The sequence below is a fragment of the Zootoca vivipara genome, chromosome 1 (genome assembly GCF_965207765.1).
Source record: "Zootoca vivipara chromosome 1, rZooViv2.hap1.1, whole genome shotgun sequence".
NCBI lineage: Eukaryota > Metazoa > Chordata > Lepidosauria > Squamata > Lacertidae > Zootoca > Zootoca vivipara.
The window spans coordinates 127,471,025-127,494,371 of record NC_142582.1 but is presented as its reverse complement, the minus strand read 5'-3'; the positions used below and the strand labels follow the sequence as shown (position 1 = coordinate 127,494,371).

The 23,347-nt window shown below is 46.1% G+C and overlaps 1 protein-coding gene across 10 annotated transcripts in view; it reads right to left on the bottom strand.

The window, feature by feature from the left end:
* Positions 1–23,347, bottom strand: part of RTN1 (reticulon 1) — a 138,533-nt gene that overhangs the window by 5,993 nt on the left and 109,193 nt on the right. For 8 of the 10 annotated variants that reach the window (XR_004691867.3, XR_015951075.1, XR_015951077.1 and 5 more), the window contains 4 exons: positions 7,262–7,469; positions 5,514–5,652; positions 2,548–2,617; positions 626–672 (listed from right to left, as the gene is read on the bottom strand). Coding sequence is in view for 3 of the 10 variants with exons in the window: in XM_035104128.3 (XP_034960019.3) it covers positions 626–672; positions 2,548–2,617; positions 5,514–5,652; positions 7,262–7,469 (464 nt within the window). In the remaining 7 variants the exon portion in view is untranslated. The remainder of the gene's footprint in view (positions 1–625; positions 673–2,547; positions 2,618–5,513; positions 5,653–7,261; positions 7,470–23,347) is intronic. The other 2 variants (XR_015951079.1, XM_060271192.2) reach the window with 1 other exon arrangement.

The following is a 23,347-nucleotide window of genomic DNA, read 5'->3' as shown; positions in this document are numbered from 1 at the left end:
TTTAAAAATCCTTCCAGTAGCACCTTAGAGACTTCAGGTATCTGAAGAAGTGTGCATGCACACAAAAGCTCATACCAATGACAAACTTAGTTGGTCTCTAAGGTGCTACTGGAAGGAATTTATTTTATTTTGTAAACTGAAAAGTAGAGTTGCTGATCCATGGTAAATCCGGCAATGGAAAATTTCTATGGTGCCTCCCTTTTCTTGATGCCCTAAGCATGTGCTTATTTTGCTTAATGGTTAATCCAGCCGTGTGGCAGCCCTTCTGGGAACTGTTCCATTCATTTCTTGTCTCTAATCGAATGACTTTTATGGTGTTTGAGGCACAATAGGAAACTGAACAACTTGTTTGTCAGTAGATATAATAGATATCTCTATAATAGAGATCATCACACCATCCACGCTCTGAAAAAACTGCCCACCACAGCTTCCTTCATGGTGGCTGAAAGGTCTCCAAGAAACTACACAATCTCCAACTGTTCATGAACCCCATGGCTGTTGGGTAAAGGACTACTGCCTTTCAACATTTCTTTAACAGCCACTTGATTCCTCTTTTGGAGGTCAACCTCCCTTACTGGGCTTTATGGATTAAGGAAAACAGCTGCAAAATGGGGCTTCTACGTACCTGGTACTTGTCGTATACGACAGGTAGAGTAAACATTGAGACCACAGCTAGAGAGAAGGAAAAAAGAAAGAGCATTATACCCCCAGAGTTAATAGTCTTTTTTTCCTTCTTCTTTTCCGAAACATTTGTATTAAATAAAGTTTTCCAAGCACTGATACATTTCTCAGGGAGACCATATAATAGGAACAAAAGTTTAGGAAGGCTTGTCATCTCTATGGCTGCAAGACTTTCTCGTGCCTAGAACTCACTGTGAATTGTGTTCCTGATTGAAAGAAGAGGCAGAAGAAGTGAAAGTGAAGAGAGAGAGAGAGAGAGAGAAGAGAGGGGGGAGAGGGAGAGAGAGAGAGAGAGAGAGAGAACAAATTTATTCAGGCAATTTGCTTTCTGTGTTAAACCTACATGCAAACAGGAGGAACAGAGATGACATTGCTAAGTTCAACCACACCCGTCACCCTCCAGCTTTTGGAGGATAAAGGTCTAAAGCAGGAAGCCTCATTTACACATTGAAGTTCCTCGCCTGATTTAGAACCCGTTACAAAGGTTGGGTTTTGCACATGAGCATGCTAGAGGCAAAGGACAAAATGGGTGTGAGCCAGAGGGCCCATGTTCTGTCACTTTCCACAAGGTGGCACTTGAGGCTGACACCCTGGGCAGGTTCTTACAATAACTGAGATACTTCATCTCAATACGTAGTTGGAAAAAAAGGACCATCAGAAGCTTCCTTATATCAGATAAGACTACATAACTGTCAGAGGTTCTTGTGACTACTCTAGAGTAACGACGCTCCGCATGCTTGTCTTTCAGCCGTTTTTATTAGTGCAGGCTATTTACAGTGAGCTGGGTATGTACAACATGCCTGCTCAGTCCGATGCAGAATCCGGCACTGAACCGCCCCTTGACTTCCTCCAACATAAGAGTCTTGGGACAGCAAACCTCCTTCCCCTCCTTCTCCTGCGTAATTCCGGAACCGGAGGAAAGGGTCTACGCTCCATGTTTTCCTTCTCCCCCCTTTTCCCCCCTCTCTTCCTCCCTCCTGTGTAGCAGGGGCTCTCCTGTGCTGCCAGAGCCCTGGCCCTCTCTCCCCACTTCCTGACTGCTTTCCTCAGCGTCCTCGCTGCCATTGCTGCTTGGGGAGGAACTGCTTCTGATGATAGGGGGAGGTTCTCTATACTCTTTTCCCCTTACAATAACTGTATAGCCCAGTCAGGGCACCATGGTGGAGCGGCAGCACTTACCAGACCTCCCAACAGCCGTGCCACTGATGTTTACTGGGACTGGGAGGGGCAAAGCAGCAGGGAGGTTGGCATGGTTTTCTGAATGAGAACTTAAATAGTCTTTATAGGACTACCAGCCAAGAAGTTATCATTGGTCTGATTCACGCATAACACTAATCCATGGTTTACTGAAGTGTGCTTTAGTAAACCATGATTTAGCATTATGTGCAAATCCTGCCCAATGGCTAAACTCTGGTTTGTTTACAAATTAAACCATAATTTGAAGTCATGGTTGTTGTTGTCTTACCAACCTTGGTTTAACTATTATGTGTGAACTCAGCTTTGTTTGGCTATCGCCGCAAGTTACAAAGACATGAGGCCAGAGCAGCTTGAAAACAAAACAAGCTTTGGGGAAACAAGCTGTGGTTTGTTTGATTGTCTTTGAGAGAACTTATGGTTAACTCATGGTTTGTTTTTGAAATGGATTAAAACAAACCACGGCTTAGCATTCTGTGCGAACCAGGCTGGAAGGAATAGTCTTGAAAGTAACATGATATGTCAAATAAAAGTATGCTAGGAAAGGAGGCAGGAAACAATTGACACTGTAAGGAGAACACATTTCAATGGAGTTGATGAAGCTGTTTTGTCCCAAGAGATACTGCTGCCTAATTTCAAAAAAGATATCTTAAAATAAATGATTGACCTTACCCATTATCAGAAGAGTTAGGCCATTGAAGAGGGCTCCAACGTAAGTCAATAGCCACATTAGTACTGCAAACTAAATTGGAAAGACAGTAATTACATCTCCCACAAGCACACTATACTGACAATAGAAAAGTGAGAGCAGATCCAACACACATTTAAAGCACATAACTTACCCAAACAATCCTGGGAACTGTAGTTTTCCTTTGCATAGCTGTGTTTTCAAGCATCCTTAGTAAACTGCAGTTCCAAGGTTTCTTTGGAGGAAGTGATGTACTTTAAATGCACACTTAATGTGCTTTAAATGTATGGTACAGAAAACTCTGAAAAACTTTATTATTTCAGTTTCCTGATCATTATCCCCCTAGATTTATTTAGCTATGGTAAATCTGGGCTAAAATGTCATATTATATTATACAACTAAGAGTGAATTGAGGAAAATAAGCAAATATATGACTATCATTTATTTACAAGTAGGTAGCCGTGTTAGTCTGATGCAGTCAAAAAAAATAATCCTTCCAGTAGCACCTTAGAGACCAACGAAGTTTTTCATAGGTATGAGCTTTCGTGTGCATGCACACGAAAGCTCATACCTATGGCAAACTTAGTTGGTCTCTAAGGTGCTACTGGAAGGATTTTTTAAATATCATTTATTTGTACAGGCTGCAGAACTGAGTTTCTACTTGGCACAGAACTGGGCTTTCTCTTAATGCAAAACATATCTTATTTTATTAAAAAAACTTTTATTATAAGAAACAAATAATATTCCTAATAACATACACAGCAAAAACACAACTAAACAATATAGACATGCAGAACAGTGTGTGAAAACATCAAATCCCATAGGCAGATGAGGAGTAGGATGTCTATGTTATATGTTTGTGTTTCTTTGACATTTAGGTCATTTCTGGGACTACCCTTAAAACAAAACCCCCAAAGTGTTGTTACAAATTTGAATGCATATTTTATGAGTTCCATATCTGCGTATCCCTGACTGGGATATGTGTCTCACCATCTTCCTCAGAACATTAAAAATAAAAATAAAACCACAAAAAGCCCAACCAAACCACAGACTGCATGCAGCTGTATCTATACTATCTTTTGTTTCAATTAATCGATTTACGGAGGCCCTTTTCCCATGGATTACTTTTAATTCTACACTGCCTTGGAAGAAATCAATAAGTAATTAGCTCACATGGGCACATTCCCAAAATACATGTGTGCAATGCACTCAGGGTTTCAAAGCATCCCCTACTCCACCACTGTTATGGGTTAAACCACAGAGCCTAGGGCTTGCAGATCAGAAGGTCGGTGGTTCGGATCCCCGTGACGGGGTGAGCTCCCGTTGCTCGGTCCCAGCTCCTGCCAACCTAGCAGTTCAAAAGCACGCCAAAGTGCAACCTCTGACTCCTCTCTCTCTCTGAATCTGTGCCCACACTGTGAAACTCAGTCTTTAAGCCTGTCTTGGGAGGGCCTCCTTCTCCTGACCCCTTCCCCTTGTTCGCTCAACCCCCCTGCTTCTAGCACCTCCGTTCTTATATCTACCATAAAGTCAACGTATTCGTCAAAGAGATCTTGTGAAATGAGGATGTAATCGATGACGGAGTGCCTTAGACCCGACCAATAAGTAAATTGACCAGGGCAGTCTCCCAGTGAGATGCCACTTAAAATGACAAGATCTAGCCTAAGTGCCATTTGAAAGAGGCATGCACCAGCAAAGTTGGCAACTGGATCTAGTGATCGTCGTCTAAAAAGAGGCCAGGTTTCAGCATTCACATTTGGGCCACCTATTCCACATTCATTGATCTAGCACCTCTCCAGTTTGTCCCTTCTGCAGACTGCTCTTCAGTGTCCCTGCTCTTCAGTGTCCCACCACCAGGATCCGGAATCTAAGTCATCTTCTTCTGTGCTCTCCCTGGGGGGCTTTTGGGTGGCCGGCACCCACCACTCTCCCTCATCCGGCCAGTCCCTGATACCTGGCTTGGCCAAAGCAGCCTCACGGGCCAGGTGGCGAAGCCTGGGGTGCTTCGTTACACAAGAAGAGCCTGCTGGATCAGCCCAGGGGCCCCATCTAGTCCAGCATCCTGTTCTCGCAGTAGTCAAGGAGGTTCCCACCCCAGAAGCAGTAAATTCCGTATGTGAATTATGTCTTGCACAAAGGAGTTACAGGTGAAACTTGGAAAATTAGAATATCGTTGAAAAGTGCATTTATTTCAGTAATGCAACTTACTGTTTTTTATTTCTCTTTTAATTTTTACAAATGCTTTCTTTTGGAAATTCCACAGTAATAGAACAAATACAGTGGTACCTCGCAAGACGAAAATAATTCGTTCTGTGGGTCGCTTCGTCTAGCGAGGTTTTCGTCTTGTGGAAACAAACGGCAGATGGCAAAAAAAAAGCGGCCAAAAAAAATCGGTCTTGCGAGACGCGGCCGTAGAAAGCTTTGTCTTGCGAGGCAACAAAGAATCGCCAGACACTTTCGTCTAGTGAGTTTTTCATTGCGCGAGGCATTCATCTTGCGAGGTACCACTGTACCGTAGTTACAATAATACAAAAATAAACAAGAATAAACATCGCTATTACATTTCATTAACTACATTCCATTTATATTGACCTGCCTAATGACAAATAATTACAACAAATAAAGGCTTGACATATCTTGCTTTGCACGTCATGCATCTATCTCATATACTGGTTTCACCTTTTAAGTTGCATTACTGAAATAAATGCACTTTTCAACGATATTCTAATTTCCCGACCTTCACCTATATTTTGCCTGCTCTGAACCGGTCCATTTCATTGGGTGACCCTGTGTTCTGGTGTCATGAGAGAAGGAAGAATAAAACCGGGCAATGCCCTCTCCCCTCCATTTGTAATAGCAGGAATCGCCATTTCGGAAGCCTCCCAAGCCATTGATCTGGAAACCGAGAGGACCCAAGTTTGGCTCGCCTCTGTTTTTGCCGCCCACGTACTTTTAAGGAATCCACCAGGTCCTGGACCAGGAAAAGCCGCCTGAGTTCTTTGACTGTGCAGTTCACGTACGACTGGAGGCAATCTGTGTATTTCTGAATCTGTTCCTGGGAGAGCGACATTTCCAGTTCCAAGTAGCTTCTGTCAAAAAAGTGTAACTTAGATCATGAAAACACCAGTGTTAATGCCAAGGAGTTTCCCCCACTGGGCTCTTCTCCCCCCCCCTTCCTTGCATATCTTTGGACTGCAGACAGAAACATGCAGACTATATGGGGCACATGCAGAGCATAATATAGCTTTCTCCTAAGGGTGGAGAATTCTGTCCATTTCAATTTATGTATTTCAGTTTCTCACTTTTCCAATCCTCAGTTCACCACATTTCCACATAATTAATTTCCCAACATCTTATCGGGCGTTTCTCGTAAGGTACACAATTTTGCCTAACGTGCAAGTTATTTGTTTATTTCATTAAATTTATACACCACTTGATGGTTGTTGTTGCTTTTTTTTTAAAAAAAAACACACATTCAAAGCAGTTTACAAAAGGATTAAACAATAAAATAAAGAAAAAATTACTACCCTACTTCAAAAGATAACATTAACATAGTAAATACGTTTGTGCAAGCAGTTTTTCCTAATGGTGAAAATAACAGAAAATGCATTCTAATTTATATACTTTTGTTTGGAGACTTTCCCTTAATATATGAATTTTTCTCATACATTTCTGGAAATGCACTGCAAAATTTGGATAAGAATTTATGAAGGATAGCTTGTGTTTTGGTTTGCAAACTGTTTTGAGAAATCTGTCACAACCTGAAGTTGCCCCCATGCCCCACCTCCCACTGGACCCAATTCACCGCCTCACTGTTCCTCCAGACCAAAAGCCTATTTGTCTTGCGTTCTCCAACCGCCAGAACCTACCCACAGCGGGTGGCATTGTGGTCTAAACCACTGAGCCTCTTGGGCTTGCCAATCAGAAGGTTGGCGGTTCGAATCCGCGCAACGGGGTGAGCTCCCGTTGCTCTGTCCCAGCTTCTGCCAACTGAGCAGTTGGAAAGCACGCCAGTGCAAGTAGATAAATAGGTACCACTGCGGTGGGAAGGTAAACGGCGTTTCTGTTGCGCTCTGGCACTCATCACGGTCTTCTGTTGCGCCAGAAGCAGTTTGGTCCTGCTGGCCACATGACCCAGAAAGCTGTCTGTGGACAAACGCCGGTTCCCTCGGCCTGAAAGCGAGATGAGCGCCGCAACCCCATAGTCGCCTTTGACTGGACTTAACCATCCAGGGGTCCTTTACCTTACCTTTACTTTTACCCACAGCCTTTCTATAAACTCTAATGATGCCACTGTTGCTTCTTTGACAGAAGCACCTTGTCCACTTGCCTCCCCAAGAGTTGGCCTTGAGAAACAGGAAGAGGACTAAGGGGAGGGGGTAAGGTGCAGGTAAGATGGTGGAAATTGTGTCCATGGGGAGAAACAGCCTTGATAATCTGTCAAGTTGCTTGCATTGCTTGGTTGTCTGCACACCTGTGCAGGAGCTACTATGCGTTTAGCAGATTCTCCGCCCTGCTTTTCTGGTAGCGTGCTCAAAGCACGACATATACACCAAGGGCCACATGCTCACGAAGTGACACAAGGCAAGCAGCCCCACAGGTGGTGTCCAGACACCTGGATTTAGCAAGCAGGGTGTTGCTCTTGTTGTTTTACTGGCAAAATCAAGTGCCCTGGGTAATAACTGCAGAGCAACTCACTTGAATGGGTGGCCTTCATCGGTTTTCTGCACAGCCTGTAGGACTGACTTGTAGATTCTGAAGCTGATGGTGGCCGAGAGAGCCGCTAGCGCCAGGTACGCAATCACACTGACGACGCTGAACTGGGTCAGGGAGAACAGCAACAGCAGGACGCTCCCAAACGAGATGCCTGTCTGCTTGATGTCACGCCAGTATAACAGGTCGATAGCTGGGAAGAGAAAGAAAGGAGGGGGGGGGGAGAGGCAAATCGTTAAAACCAGACTCTGGAATGGTGACAACGAAGCCTGCCACTGCAAATGCAAGAGTAATGAGCTCTTTGGCATAGTTGCAACTGGAGTAAATAATTACAGTTGTGTAAACAGAGCCGAACAAGCCCAGGCTAGCAAAGCTCCATTGAAATTCATTCAGTGTAGTTTACTGGTTGCCTAACTGCCTTTATAACCCAGGGGTCGCCAAGGTTTACCTCACCTGGGCCAGTTCACTCCAGCAGAGATCCCTCTGTGGGCTGGATTGCGTGCGCGCGCGAGTGTGCACGCCTGCGATTTCCGGCGTCTGCGCAGACACAATTTCCGGCCTCTGCGTCTGCGCAGACACGGTTTTCACTGTCATAGAAACATAGAGTTGGAAGAGACCACAAGGGCCATCCAGTCCAACCCCCTGCCGTGCAGGAAACACCATCAAAGCATTCCTGACAGATGGCTGTCAAGCCTCTGCTTAAAGACCTCCAAAGAAGGAGACTCCACCACACTCCTTGGTAGCAAATTCCACTGTCGAACAGCTCTTACTGTCAGGAAGTTCTTCCTAATGTTTAGGTGGAATCTTCTTTCTGGAAGTTTGAATCCATTGCTCCGTGTCCGCTTCTCTGGAGCAGCAGAAAACAATCTTTCTCCCTCCTCCATTTGACATCCTTTCATATATTTGAACAGGGCTATCATATCACCCCTTAACCTTCTCTTCTCCAGGCTAAACATACCCAGCTCCCTAAGCCGTTCCTCATAAGGTATCGTTTCCAGGCCATTGACCATTTTGGTTGCCCTCTTCTGGACATGTTCCAGCTTGTCAGTATCCTTCTTGAACTGTGGTGCCCAGAACTGGACACAGTACTCCAGGTGAGGTCTGACCAGAGCGGAATACAGTGGTACTATTACTTCCCTTGATCTAGATGCTATACTCCTATTGATGCAGCCCATGCACATGCAGAGATGCGATTTCCAGCGTCGCCGAAGCGAGTCCCCGCGCCACGTTGTGCTAGATTAGCACAGCGCGCAGGGACTCACCAAGCGGGCAGCTTGGTTCGGGCGGCGGCTTGTGGGCCGGTTAAACAACCCCCGTGGGCCGCTTGTGGCCCATGGGCCTTAGGTTGCCTACCCCTGCTTTAACCCTTTGCCCTTATTGATGGGCTTACGGTGCACCTGTCTTGCCGGAATTAGGTGGTTAGTCGGATGAATTGGAGTGTTTCCAGCCACACTTGCTCTGGACAAGCGTCTTTATAGACAGGTATCCCCCCCCCCCCACACACACTTACGCCCATTCTGCTTGGGCACAACTGCATATACGTGCCATGCCTGGAAACAATTAAATAAATAGAATCATCATCAAGAGAACTGCCGAGTCCGAAGAGGACGTCAGTGAGAGCAGAGGACGCCCCAAAGAGACCTGAGGCTCAGCTAGGCTTTGTTTAGGCTGCTCAGCCTCCCTGTCTAGCAGCTGATGTGTGGGTATCCTCCAGCCTCCAGAGCTTCAACTCCAGATATTTTTGTCTGAATTGAAGAGAGAGCTGGGGAGCGGGGGAAATTAGGCATTTAGTGGCTTTTTAAAGGGTGCTCCCCACTTGCCCACACAAACCACTTATCTCTGTTCAGGGAACAAGCGCTTCTGGAACACACATTACCAGCGGGAATAGAACTCCAACATGCTTGGAGAACTGCTTCCGCTATAGCCCTGTCCCTATCCTGTAAGCTTAAGTCTAGTTAAGACTGCTCTTGGACAATATTGGAAACTTTCGCCGGGGGGGGGGGGGCAGCAACGGGTCTCGCCGGGGCTTTGCGGGGCTCATCACAAGCTGAGAGTTACAAAGTGCAGCCTTTCCCAGAGTTTCCCCCAAGCTATTGAGCACAAAATGGACATGTGAGTATCTGTCGAATGGGGTTTCGATTCCTAACCCCTTTTGATCCAAACAGACCCCCAAGGTAGCATACATGAATCTCAGGTAACTATAAAATTTTAAAACAAAAATCTAAAATATGCCCAAATCTCAACATCTATAAAATGCTGCTACTGCTGCTTTTGTAATCCGTATTATTAATTTTAAAACTGAGCTATAAGAGAAAGATTTAAAAGCCCTAGCAACACAAAAGTTTATTGTGAACCAATCTGTTGCAAATTAAATTAGAGCAAGCCTTGTGAGCCACCACCAAACAACCCCTGCTCCTTGTAAGCCTCAGGTGGCAATTGACTAATGAGTTTACTTAGGAGTTACTACTACTACTACTACTACTACTGCCCAGTTTCGAATCTTCTGTATCTGGGTAAGGTAATTGAGAGAGCGGTTGCTGAACAGCTTGGCAGGTTTCTGGAGGAAACATCGGCTTTAGATCCATTTCAGTCCGGTTTCCGTTCTGGTTTCGGGACCGAGACGACTCTGGTCACCCTAATGGTCAGAGCTCACCTGGAGTACTGTGTCCAGTTCTGGGCACCACAGTTCAAGAAGGATACTGACAAGCTGGAACGTGTCCAGAAGAGGGCAACCAAAATGGTCAAAGGCCTGGAAACAATGCCTTATGAGGAACGGCTTAGGGAGCTGGGTATGTTTAGCCTGGAGAAGAGAAGGTTAAGGGGTGATATGATAGCCATGTTCAAATATATAAAAGCATGTCATATAGAAGAGGGTGAAAGGTTGTTTTCTGCTGCTCCAGAGAAGCGGACACGGAGCAATGGATTCAAACTACAAGAAAGAAGCTTCCACCTAAACATTAGGAAGAACTTCCTGACAGTAAGAGCAGTTAGGCAGTGGAATTTGCTGCCAAGGAGTGTGGTGGAGTCTCCTTCTTTGGAGGTATTTAAGCAGAGGCTTGACAGCCATCTGTCAGGAATGCTTTGATGGTGTTTCCTGCTTGGCAGGGGGTTGGACTGGATGGCCCTTGTGGTCTCTTCCAACTCTATGATTCTATGATTCTAATGTATGATCTAAGTAGACAACTGGATCAAGGCGGGTCAGAACTGCTGATTCTCTTAGATTTGTCAGCAGCCTTTGGTATGGTCGATCATGATCTTCTGGACCACTGCCTCGCCGACGTGGGGATACAGGGCACAGCCCAACAATGGCTCAATCCAAATCCAACTCTTCACATACCCACACAGAGTAGATTGGTTTCTACATACATAGACAAGCAAGAGTCCAAGGGCACATTCCAGCCAGGCAAAAACATTTGGGGACATTGAGCAGTGTGGCTGGGTGAATTCTGAGCACAGATGTAAGAGTCCTGAAGAGCTGCGTTCTTGGTCCAATGTAGGAAATCTACCACTCAGCTCACAAAAGCACCCCAAATAGCCCAGCTTTTAAACAGCTGCCTACCCAGATGACACAGCAACACATAGATCTTCCCACCACCCGCTGTCAGAATTCTTGTTTCGTGGCATTAATCCAATAATAATTGGCTAATTATATAATGACCCATTAGCATTTATTTTGACTCAGAAGCTCCCATTTGCCATCTTATCACTGACACTTTCCCCCTTTCTTCTGAAGATGCCTTTCCCTCTTTGAAGCGGGGGAAACATGGTGTGCGTTTGTTTGAAGGAAGAGAAGAAAGGGATGACTGTTAATTCAGGTGCATCAGCAAAGATCCGACAAGGAATCAAAACCCGTGGCTGGGAGGTGTATGCACAGGAGGTGTGAAGGAGAAGCTGTTGACATCATCTGCCAGCCAAATGAATGAATAATGAATAGCTTTTGTACGCCTCAAGCATCTATCCCCGTGTAGGTCTGCAGAATTTCTTATTGATCCTGGCAATTTCTCCATGTAAGGAGTTTGTTGTCATCTACCTTCTTTAATTTTTTTGCCTTGCTTCATCTCCCTCTTTTAATTCCTTAGTGTCTCTGACTCAGGGAAGACCAGCGGCGCCTAGAACTCCCCAGAGACAATTTCCTAGCCTTATTAAAGCTCTTTTCATCTTCCCCTGAAATTCCTCAGAGGTTTGTCTGTCCATGGATGAAATGACAAATTGGCCAAATTGGGTTCTGCTTTAGGCAAACGTGGCAAAATTCAGTGACAAACTCATGATGTGCCACCTCCTGCCACCCATGGAAAACTTAGAATCATAGAATCCTAGAGTTGGAAGAGACCACAAGGGCCATCCAGTCCAACCCCCTGCCAAGCAGGAAACACCATCAAAGCATTCCTGACAGATGGCTGTCAAGCCTCTGCTTAAAGACCTCCAAAGAAGGAGACTCCACCACACTCCTTGGCAGCAAATTCCACTGCCGAACAGCTCTTACTGTCAGGAAGTTCTTCCTAATGTTTAGGTGGAATTTTCTTTCTTGTAGTTTGAATCCGTTGCTCCGTGTCCGCTTCTCTGGAGCAGCAGAAAACAACCTTTCTCCCTCCTCTATATGACATCTTTTTATATATTTGAACATGGTTATCATATCACCCCTTAACCTTCTCTTCTCCAGGCTAAACATACCCAGCTCCCTAAGCCGTTCCTCATAAGGTATCGTTTCCAGGCCTTTGACCATTTTGGTTGCCCTCTTCTGGACACGTTCCAGCTTATCAGTATCCTTCTTGAACTGTGGTGCCCAGAACTGGACACAGTACTCCAGGTGAGGTCTGACCAGAGCAGAATACAGTGGTACTATTACTTCCCTAGATCTAGATGCTATACTCCTATTGATGCAGCCCAGAATTGCATTGGCCTTTTTAGCTGCTGCATCACACTGCTGACTCATGTCAAGTTTGTGGTCTACCAAGACTCCTAGATCCTTTTCACTTATAAACGCCATCTCCAACTGCTCTCAAGCCAGGTGTCTCCCATCCTGTATTTGTGCCTTTCATTTTGATGCAGCCCTTGGCTGGTCCTAAAACAGTTGCTTCTTACTTCGAAATTTCTCAAATGTTTCCCTCCGGATTTGTTTCGGATTTGACTTTGGGTAAAACTTCCATGTCTAATCTAGTCAGAGTTCTATCATTAAATCCTTCGAGGCCAGGACCACGAGGTCTTTACATGCTGATTCTGTATTATTATTATTATTTATTGAATATATGCACTGCCCTATACCTGGGGGTCTCGGGGCAGCTCACAGAATAAAAACTCTGTAGAGCTGCAGAATTCAGCCGAATAATCCACTGGAAACATTTTGATGGCCCAAAACCCTAATCAGTTAGCAGAATTTTAAAATAGCAGAATTTGTAAAAATTGCAGATAGAAAGCTTTTTATGTAGCTACTTCAGAAATATAAGAAGAGGTGGCTTGTAAGGATAAACATGCACAGAGTGGTTGGGGAAACACAGCCATTATTATTATTATTATTATTATTATTATTATTATTATTATTATTATTATCCCCCCACCCCATCAATGTTACTCCTTTCTCCTCCATGCAGCATCTTTATTTTGTAAGCCATCTTTCCTTATTCGCTCATTTGAATTGTGCTGAGCCCTGACCTGGCACCAGAAACTGAGTTCTCCGAGAATGAACCAGGCACCCTGCAGCCTGAGGACCTTGCAGAGCAGGCAGGGGCCCCAGGAAGCGCAGCCGAGGATCCGCTTGAGGAACCCTCTGGAGGGAGAGCTACTGAAGAACACCTCGAGCTGTCAGGGGAAGGAGATGGGGCCACCCCCAGGCCTTGGGAATGCTAGTGCCGAAAGGTCCCGGTCGAAGAGGCAGCAGCTTGTGTCTACAGACCTGGAGTCGTCATGCAGCCACTGAGAAATAAACATGCAACCACTGGAAATGCAAAATATAGCTGCTCACTGGATAGATCAGGGTCCCCAGACTACGACCCCGAGGCTCTTTTATGCGGCCCCCCGGGGACCCCCGCCGCCCGCTGCTACCACCGCGGTGCGACACGGCTGCCGACTTCCGACCCAGAAAAGTGACGGAAATAGCTTGTGCACGCGCGCGTCATTTCCGGTGTACTTCCGGGTCGGAGGAGGCTTCTGCACATGCACACAAGCTATTTCCGGCGCTTTCCAGGTCGGGGAGTGTGCCAGAAATAGCATGCACTCCTGCGCCCCCACCCTCTGGCCCACCACGCAATCGGCACAGCAGGCATCCCGCCCAAAGTCGGGTAAGTTTGGGGACCCCTGGGATAGAGCATGAGGCTCTTTATCTAAGGATTGTGATTTTGAGCCCCTGGTTGGGCAAAATATTCCTTTGGGCAAAAGATGACCCTTGTGGTCCCTCCCAATTCTACAGTATGATTCTACGTTTAAGCCGGAGGCTTTTTAAAAAAATCAAAAGCTGAAAAGCGTGCTTTTGTGGCCAACCTCTGCAGTCCCCAAGAGCTGTCCAGGGTCCTGAATCTGAAGACGGACCTGCTCCCCGTTACTCACTACAACATTCTGCTGCCTACTGTTGGTTGTTTTCTGCTCTGAGCCGGTCCTCCAGATTGTTACCAACACCCTTGCTAGGAGGAGGTCTGCAGCTCACAGGGAAAACATGCATGTCTTGCATGCAAAGGGTCCAAGGCATCATTGGGTCTGATCCAGTGAACTCTTCTTATGTTCATGCGGAGTATCTGGCATTCCTAAATGCAGCTGGGAAATACTCTTGTCTGAAGCCCTAAAGATCTGCCACTTGTCAGGGGAGATCCTTCTGAGCTAGATCAATCACAGCCTGATGTATGCTATATGTTTCTGTTGGCTTTCAACCCAGCCAGGGGAAGAGAGGCGGTGGGAAGCCCTGTTGCACCAGCAGAAGTCCAGGCATGGCCTTCTAAGGAAAGTGAATCGCAGCACAGTGAGACACTATGCAAGATCCACAGCTCTCCAGTGGATTTATGCTTCTTGCTTTTTTTTAAGGCAGGGGGAAATCTCTGCTCGGGACAAATAAATGAAAGCGCTTACTTATGGATGTAACCGTTGCTGATAGGGATTCATTTTTTGACAGCACTACTGGAAAACAAGGGAAAGGGCTGGCTCGTTAGGAGATTGACCCTGCACAAACAAGCAGATTCATCACCTGGCAAAAGCTGTAAACCGAGGGGTGGCAGCAGCTCTGAGGCCGAAACGGCTGCAGCTCAGTGTCAGAGCATCTGCTTTGCATGCAGAAGGAGCCTGAGTCAAATGCTGGCATCTCCAGGTGGGGCTGGGAATGTCCGATGTCTGTAAACTTGGAAAGCTGCTGCCAGTCAGTGTAGACATTACTGAGCTAAATGGCCCAATGGTCTAACTCAGGCATCCCCAAACATTGGCCCTCCAGATGTTTTGGACTACAATTCCCATCTTCCCTGACCACTGGTCCTGCTAGCTAGGGATCATGGGAGTTGTAGGCCAAAACATCCGGAGGGCCGCAGTTTGGAGGTGCCTAGTCTAACTCTATATAAAGAGACCCCCTGTCTTCCAATGCAACAGTCTCTCATCGCTCACTGTCAGTGCCAACATTCACCAGCAAAAGATGAGGCAACCTGAATTCACATCTGAAAACAGGCGCAGATCACATTAAAAATGCCTCTTATCTCATTTCCTTGATGCATACTATATGCCAGGCAGCGTTTCTTTCCAGAGCCTTCTAACAATGCCTACTAACAAGTAAAAAAAAAAAAATAACAATTTTTTTTGCAAAACAAATAATTTGAAAAGCATATTGTTGACAACACTGAAGCAAAGAATAAATAAAAAAATCTTTAAATAGCACCAGTCAAGGGGGTGGATGAAGTGTTAGGGCAGGGAAACTGCAGAGAAGCCATATGATTTCTTTGCATCAGTCTTCGATGCAGGAGATGTTGGGAGGATGGTGGCTAACAGATTGAGGTTGAATCCTGACAAGATAGAAGTACTGTTCGTGGGGGACAGGAGGCGGGCAGGTGTGGAGGATTCCCTGGTTCTGAATGGGGTAACTGTGCCCCTGAAGGGCCAGGTGCGCAGCCTGGGAGTCATTTTGGTTTACCATAGCAGTGGTAGGTGGGGCCAGAGGCAAGTGCCTTGGGGAGAAGGGGCGTGGCCTAGGAGCATCCCACAGGTCAGACAGAGAGGACCCCAGGGCTGCATTTTGCCCCTGACCCTGAGGTCCCCCACCTCTGACATAAGCTGTGATTGCTAAATGAACCATGTTAGGAGGCAGTATATACAGGGGCGGAGCAAGCAGGGAGCGGGGGGCGGTCCGCCCCAAGCGACGCCCGGGGGGGGGGGTGACAGACACTCGGCCTCCCTGGCCTCCGCCCGCAAATGCGAAGTCCGTTTGGGGTGCCACTGGCGTGTGGCGCCGCCACAGTGTTCCACCGCAGGCCAGCAGCACCCTGATCGGACTGCGCAAGCACCGGATCTAGCGCGTGCGCAGTCAGCACAGGGTCACGGTGACGTCACTGTGCTGACTGCACACGCGCTGGATCCGGCGCTATGTAACAACGCATGCGTCGTTACGTAACACGCATGTGTCATTACGTAGCGACGCTGCGCCCCCGGGTGCATGGCAATTTGCCGCCCCGGGTGCCGCGGCATCTCCCTACGCCCCTGATATATATATATTTCTCTCTATATGAATATCATCTCCTGTGCTGCCTTCAAGCCCTTTGCTTCACAGCACTCTTGGAAATAATATTCAGGATCAGACAGACCCTTTGACCCATCCATCAGGGTTTTCCGTACATGTGCTGTGCAGGCCAAGGCCTTAGCAATAGCAAAAAGCCTTGTTTTAGACCAGTGTAGTAGTGGTGCCAGAACGGATTTACCTCACAGGTGACTCTAACACCTGAGGAAAAAAACATTTTAAGTACCTGTATCAGTACTGACACATAGTCAACACTGTTGTTGTTTTCTCCACCCCACCCCCAACCTTCATTGGCAAAATTTACACGGTAAGCTGCATGGGGCAGAGACCTGCCCATTTGCTTTCTGCTACTGATATGGATATGGATGGCACTATATAGCCAAATCAACTTCCTCATTCTGATCTTTTCTTGCAACACATGGGGTGAGGGATCATCATATTACTAGGTACCAGGCGCCATACTAGATACTTCTGAAGAAAGTCTAATTTCTACAGTACCCACAATCCTTCAGCTAAAATGAGGAATTGTTAATCATTCCGATGCGGAATCGGCCATTTCAAACACATCACAAGCACAAAAAACCCTGGTGCTCTTAGAAAGGCAATGGGTTGGATCCCAAAGTCTACTACAAAGAGTTTCATATGTTGGAGAAAGAATACAATAGACAACCACCGCCCCTCCTTCCTAGGGCAGATTTAGACATCATGCCAAACCATGGTTTCTAAAACCACAGTTTGGAGTTATGCTTGAATCTACATCCACACACAGTGGTACCTCGGTTTAAGAACACCCCTGTTTACGAACTATTTGGTGTACAAACTCCGCAAAACCAGAAGTAGTGTCCCGGTTTTGCGAACTTTACCTCGGTCTAAGGACAGAATCTGAACGGTGGAAGGGCACTGGCGGTGGGAGGCCTCATTAGGGAAAGCGCACCTCGGTTTAAGAACGGTTTCCATTTAAGAACGGACTTCCTGAACGGATTAAGTTCGTAAACCGAGGTACCACTGTATATACACCATGACTTGGGAGGGCTGCCATCCAAGAAATTAAACCATGGTTTGGAGCTGGTTTTCAAACCCAGTTAAGTGGGATTTGCTGTTATGTCTGAATCCACAAACCATTAGGAAGCCACAGAACTATGGCTTCTCTTCATGAGGCTGTTATGTCATGGAGACGGGGAATTGTTCTGCCTTAAGAGGCTGCAGTTGCACCATGGAGACAAGGCTGAACTTATGAACCTGAGTGTTGAGCCGAAGGAAAATGATAGCAAACGAACAAAACCCTGTTCTGCCTAATGTACAGCAGGAAGGTCAAACCATTGTGTGGGCTCTTCAACTGTGGTTAACAAAAACCACAGTTTGAGGTGGAGCTTGAACTGAGAAGGGGAGCTTTAATAATGGTCATTTTATCTTTTATAAATTGCGGCTTCCTATTTCTAGAGGAGGGTGAGTTAATACACCTACATTTTAACGATCTCTCTCAACAAGCTAGGAAGATGGAACTTAGCCCATCTATAGATGGATACCTATAGGAAGGAATGGAGAAAATGGCAGACTTTTCTACTTAGAAACGGGAGGTTAGTTTGAGGCACGGCAGAAATTTCACAGAGGGCCTAGAAACAGGGCCAAACACAGGGCACAGAAGCAGAGCTGATACAAACCGAGAAGACTGTGCTGGAAAAGTTCTGGCAACACAGACCACGAAGCAGAGGAGCAATTTACTAATAGAGTGGACGCTCGGGTTGTGAACATGATCCGTGTGGGAGGCACGTTTGCAACCCGCAGCGTTTGCAACCCGCAGTGCCGCATCTGTGCATGTCGCGATTCGGCGCTTCTGTGCATGCACAAAGCGTGATTTAGTGTTTTTGCGCATGCGTGAGTGCCGAAACCCGGAGATAACCTGTTCCGGGACTTCCGGGTTCAGCGCGGTGCGTAACCTGAAGCAGCCGTAACCCAAGGTATGACTGTAGAAAGGTAACAAAATGTAAGGTTCTGCACTTTGGCAGGAAGAACCAGCTGCACAGATATAAGATAGGGGACACCTGGCCTGCCAGTAGTACATGTGAAAAGAATGTAGGGGTCTTAATAGACCAGAAGCTTAACGCGAGTCAACAGTGTGATGCAGCAGCAAAAAAAGCGAAAGCTATACTAGGCTGCATCAATGTAAGTATAGTGTCCTGATTTAGGGAAATAATAGTACTGCTCCATTCTGTTGTGGTCAGATCAAACTTGGAATACTGTGTCCAGTTCTGGGCATCACAATTTAAGAAGGCTATTGACAAACTAGAACATGTGCAGGGGAGGGCGACCAAGATGATCAAGGGTCTGGAAACCAAGCCTTATGAGGAACGGTTGAGGGAGTTGGGTATGGAATTTAGCCAGGAAAAGAGGAGACTGAGAGGAGATAGGATAGCCAACCACAAACTCCAGCTTTTCTCATGGATTTAAGTCCCAAGAAAGGAGATTCTGAATAAGCAACAGGAAGAGCTTTCTGACGGTAAGAGCTGTTCAACAGTGGAATGGACTCTTTCAGGAGGTTGTGGGCTCTCCTTCCTTGGAGGTTTTTAAGCAGAGGTTGGGTGGTCATCTGTCATGGATGCTTTAGCTGAGATTCCTGCATTAAAGGGGGTTGGACTGGATGACCCCCAGGTTTCCTTCCAACTCTACAATTCTATGATTCTATGAACAGCAACCATAAACACATTTACTGCATTTACTTGAATGTAATGTGCACCTTTTTTGGCCAAATTACATCGTGAAAATGAGGGTGCGCATTAGATTTGATGGCATCGGCAAGTACTTTGCTCGTTTCAAAGTTTTGAAAATCAAGGTGCACGTTAGATTCACGTAACTAGGGTATTTAGCATTGAATCCTTCTGTAAAAGCTCAATATTTTACACAAATAGTATCACAGAGACAGTGCTTCCAGAGAGATTGTACTGTATTGCAATTTTATGTTGTGAACTGCCCTGAGATCTACGGATGAAAGGCTGTATACAAATGTAATAAATTGTTGTTGTTGTTGTTACTACCGGTACTACTACTATGGGTGGGATTCAAGCACATACCAGCAAACTGTTGTGCAACTGACGTTGATTGCTGCTCTTGTGCAACAAAGTCCCAACATCAGACTTTTTGTGACATAAATACCTTTCCGAATTCTCAAAGCTTGGAGAGTCTACTGTGGAAGAAACCAATCCTGTTGGCCTTGAGAGTGCCCAGATGGGGAGATCCCTGGGAAGCCATGTAAGCAGCTCTGGACTTGCTAAGGGAACAGAATAAAGGTAAAGGGACCCCTGACCGTTAGGTCCAGTCGCGGACGACTCTGAGGTTGCGGCGCTCATCTTGCTTTATTGGCCGAGGGAGCCGGCGTACAGCTTCTGGGTCATGTGGCCAGCATGACTAAGCCGCTTCTGGCGAACCAGAGCAGCACGCGGAAACGCCATTTACCTTCCCACTAGAGCAGTACCTACTTATCTACTTGCACTGTGTGCTTTCGAACTGCTAGGTGGGAACAGAATAGGATGGAAGAATTACCAATGAATAAAATGACCAATGGCGGGGAGGAAGCACCACCCTAAGAACAAAAGAAGATGAGTCCTGCTGGAACTGGCCAACTACTCATCTAGTCCAGCATCCTGTTCTCACAGGGGCCAATCAGATGCCTGTGGGAAACCAGGGAGCAGGATTCGAGTGGAGTAACAACTCCTCCCTCCTGTGGTTTCCAGCAACCAGTGTTCGGAATCATTGCTGCCACTAACTATGGAAGCAAAGCACGGCCCTTATGGGTAGTAGGCATCAACAGTCCTCTTCTCCATGAAATCAGACCAATCCTCTTTTAAAGCCATCCAAGTTGGTGGCCATCACTCCCTCCTGTGGCAGGGAGTGCCACAGTTTAACTATGCGCTACGTTTATGCAGATGGTGGCAGCAGTCACGAAATTAAAAGGCGCCTGCTTCTTGGGAGAAAAGCAATGACAAACCTAGACAGCATCTTAAAATGCAGACACATCACCTTGCCGACAAAGGTCCGTATAGCTAAAGCTATGGTTTTCCCAGTAGTGATGTATGGAAGTGAGAGCTGGACCATAAAGAAGGCTGATCGCCAAAGAATTGATGCTTTTGAATTATGGTGCTGGAGGAGACTCTTGAGCAGGCTTCCCCAAACTTTGGCCCTCCAGATGTTTTGGACTACAATTCCAATCTTCCCCGCCCACTGGTCCTGTTAGCTAGGGATCGTGGGAGTTGTAGGCCAAAACATCTGGAGGACCGCAGTTTGGGGATGCCTGCTCTTGAGAGTCCCATGGACTGCAAGAAGATCAAACCTATCCATTCTGAAGGAAATCAGCCCTGAGTGCTCACTGGAAGGACAGATCCTGAAGCTGAGGCTCCAATACTTTGGCCACCTCATGAGAAGAGAAGACTCCCTGGAAAAGACCCTGATGTTGTGGGGAAAATGGAGGGCACAAGGAGAAGGGGGCGGCAGAGGACGAGATGGTTGGACAGTGTTCTTGAAGCTACTAACATGAGTTTGACCAAACTGCGGGAGGCAGTGGAAGACAGGAGTGCCTGGCATGCTCTGGTCCATGGGGTCACGAAGGGTCGGACAAGACTAAACGACTAAACAACAACAACGTTTATGCAAGACAGGGATGGCGAACACGTGGTCCTCCAGTTGTTGCTGGATTCCCACCAGTAATATTAATACAGGCCAGGTGTGAGAAACCGGGTGGCCTCCATCTCTTTCTGAACTGCTGCTCCCTATTGAACATGTTTTGTGGTGCTGATGGGAGAAGCAAGAACATCTGGAGGGCCACAGGTAGGGACGAGCGGAGCTGTCACTTTCAGCTTCTCATTTTTCCAACCTTCAGGTCTGTTCTCCACATTTCCACATCAGTTTGCGAATCATGTTTGAAAAATGCCCTTGTGAAGATCCATCAGCATTTCAATGTGATTTTCTCCTCTGCGCATGTCCGTATGCAAATTTGCCTAACATATACGTTGTTTTGCAGAGCAATTTCTCCTAATATAATGCAGAATTGCATGCTGTTCTTGGGGTTCCGGTTTCCGCCGGCAGGAATGGCGGACCTGTTTTCCATCTCTCTGACCTTCGTAAGGAATTTGGCGGTTGCTAGGGGAGTAAATGGCAACCCCCTACCCTCTCCGGGGGTTACGGAGAGGGGCCGCTGGCCCGCGATGCCCCCTGACCCACTCCGACTGTTTTTGGAGTGGGGGGAGCTTGGGCTGAGCACTTACGAGGGCCAGGACTCCCGGACGCTAATCTGCATGGCGGGGATTTCCATGGTTAAAGAAGATAATTAGGCTTAAATCTATGGACATACTTCAGAAGGAGGGGAAGAAGCGCTGTTTACTGCTGAGAAATTTATGTTGCTGAGGGAGAGGAGTCAAAGATTGTACTGCATCTGGAAGAAGGATTGATGGGGACGGAGCGATAAGGGAAGCGAGTTTTTATTTTTTTTCCCTTCATATTGTTGCCTCGTACCTTCCCGGACGCGATGTCCTGGCTTGTTTGGAGTGAAAGAGAAGCAAAAGACTGTGTGAGTTGAACTTTATAACTGTTGTTACTGAGCATATTTTTTTAAAGATGTGGAGTTGCCGATGAGAAAAGCCCCCCCCTAGTCAGACAGAAGGAGTTCTGGACGCGCTCGGAGGATTTATGAGCTGTGACGCACTTTAAATTGGAGCAGCGACCTGAGGCTAAGTTCAGCTATAGGGCAAGGAGATCCATTAATTTACCAAGAGTTTATGGTTTGATGTTTGGGTCTCCTGCCTGAAAAAGCTGTAAATTCTATAATGATCGTAAATCTTCATGGCTATGAGAGAAAGCGAAAGTGATTTGAGCTTTTCAAGATGGCGCTGCTTCGGCTGCTTCGACGCAACAGGGAGCTCCATTAAGAAGATTTATGGGGAGGCTGGACTGATTAACTCACACAGGAGAAAGAACATCTGTGAAACTTTGTTTGATATTTATCTCAGCAACTGGGAAACAATCGGATGAAAGTGGAAAACATCTATGTGACTGTAAGGGGAAGATCTGGATTATTATGAACTTGGAGGACGATTTGAACTTTAGAAAAAAGGCGGCAGTGGACAGTTGCGAGGAATTCCCAATTTCTTGAAGCATGGGAACCCAAATAAAAAATTCTTTAGATGATTTGGCATAACATTCGGTTTGATTGATATATATATGTGTATAATTTGAAATACTGAATGTGATATAATTGGTTGTAATTGGAAAATTAATAAAAATATTTTTTTTAAAAAAAAAGAATTGCATGCTGTTCTTCACATATATGTGCATGTTTACACACAACCTCCCCTATTACTTGGCTGGAGAAGCACACTGCAAAAATTCAGGGCGGAAAAAAGAACCATGGCTGTGCTTTGTCTCTCGTATTGCTTCAAAAATTGTGAATTAGGTAGGATTGCAAGGTGAATCAACTCTCTCCCCCTTCTATAGCCTCAGCTTCCCCATCTCCGCTCCATGCCCACAAACCCACCAGAATAAATTTGGTTTGCAGGGTGAGGAACAGGAACATCATAACTTGACAAAGGTAAAAATAAAAGCCTCTCTGCACATTACATTTATTAGGTAAATGCAACTTATGAATTGCTCTGCAAGGTGTTGCAAATCGTGTTATCAAATAGGCACATTTGCAAAAATATATATCCAGGATTGGCCCCCTTTTGAGGTGTGCTTTTACAGCAAACCATCTTGGCTGTGAGCCCTGGAAGACCTCCTCCCTGACTTACAGGCCTTTCCCCCCCACCTGGCCTGGGAGGGTGGGGTCCGGACTGACTCCAGCTACAAAAGCCAAGGCTGCTGAAGAGGCCAGAGAACATCTTGGCTGCCTGCTAGTGCAGACCCAGGTCAATGAGCCTGAGCTTCCACAGCCGCCATGCAGCAAAGTTAACAAAGAAAAAAAATTATCTTAAACATTTCAAAAGAAAACATTGCTAAGGTCAAATATAATACCGTGTTTCTCATATTATAAGACATGTCTTATATTTATTTTTTTCCTCAAAAAACACACTATGGCTTATTTTCAAGGGATGTCTTATTTTTTCCCTACTCCTCCTGCCGCGGCCGGCATTGCTGCTGCGCCTATCACTATGTCTTATTTTCGGGGTATGGCTTATATTCCTTGAATGCTTAAAAATCCTGCTATGGCTTATTTTATGGGTATGTCTTAAAATATGAGAAACAGGGTATGCACATTTAAATCAGAATAGCAAGAGAATAAAATATTATCATAAGCACAGAACATATCTATTGCTGTTGCTGCGTTAAATGGGCATTCTGTTGTTGACCTCCTTTGTAACGTTTTTAAATCTTCAAGATGTTTTAGTTTCCTG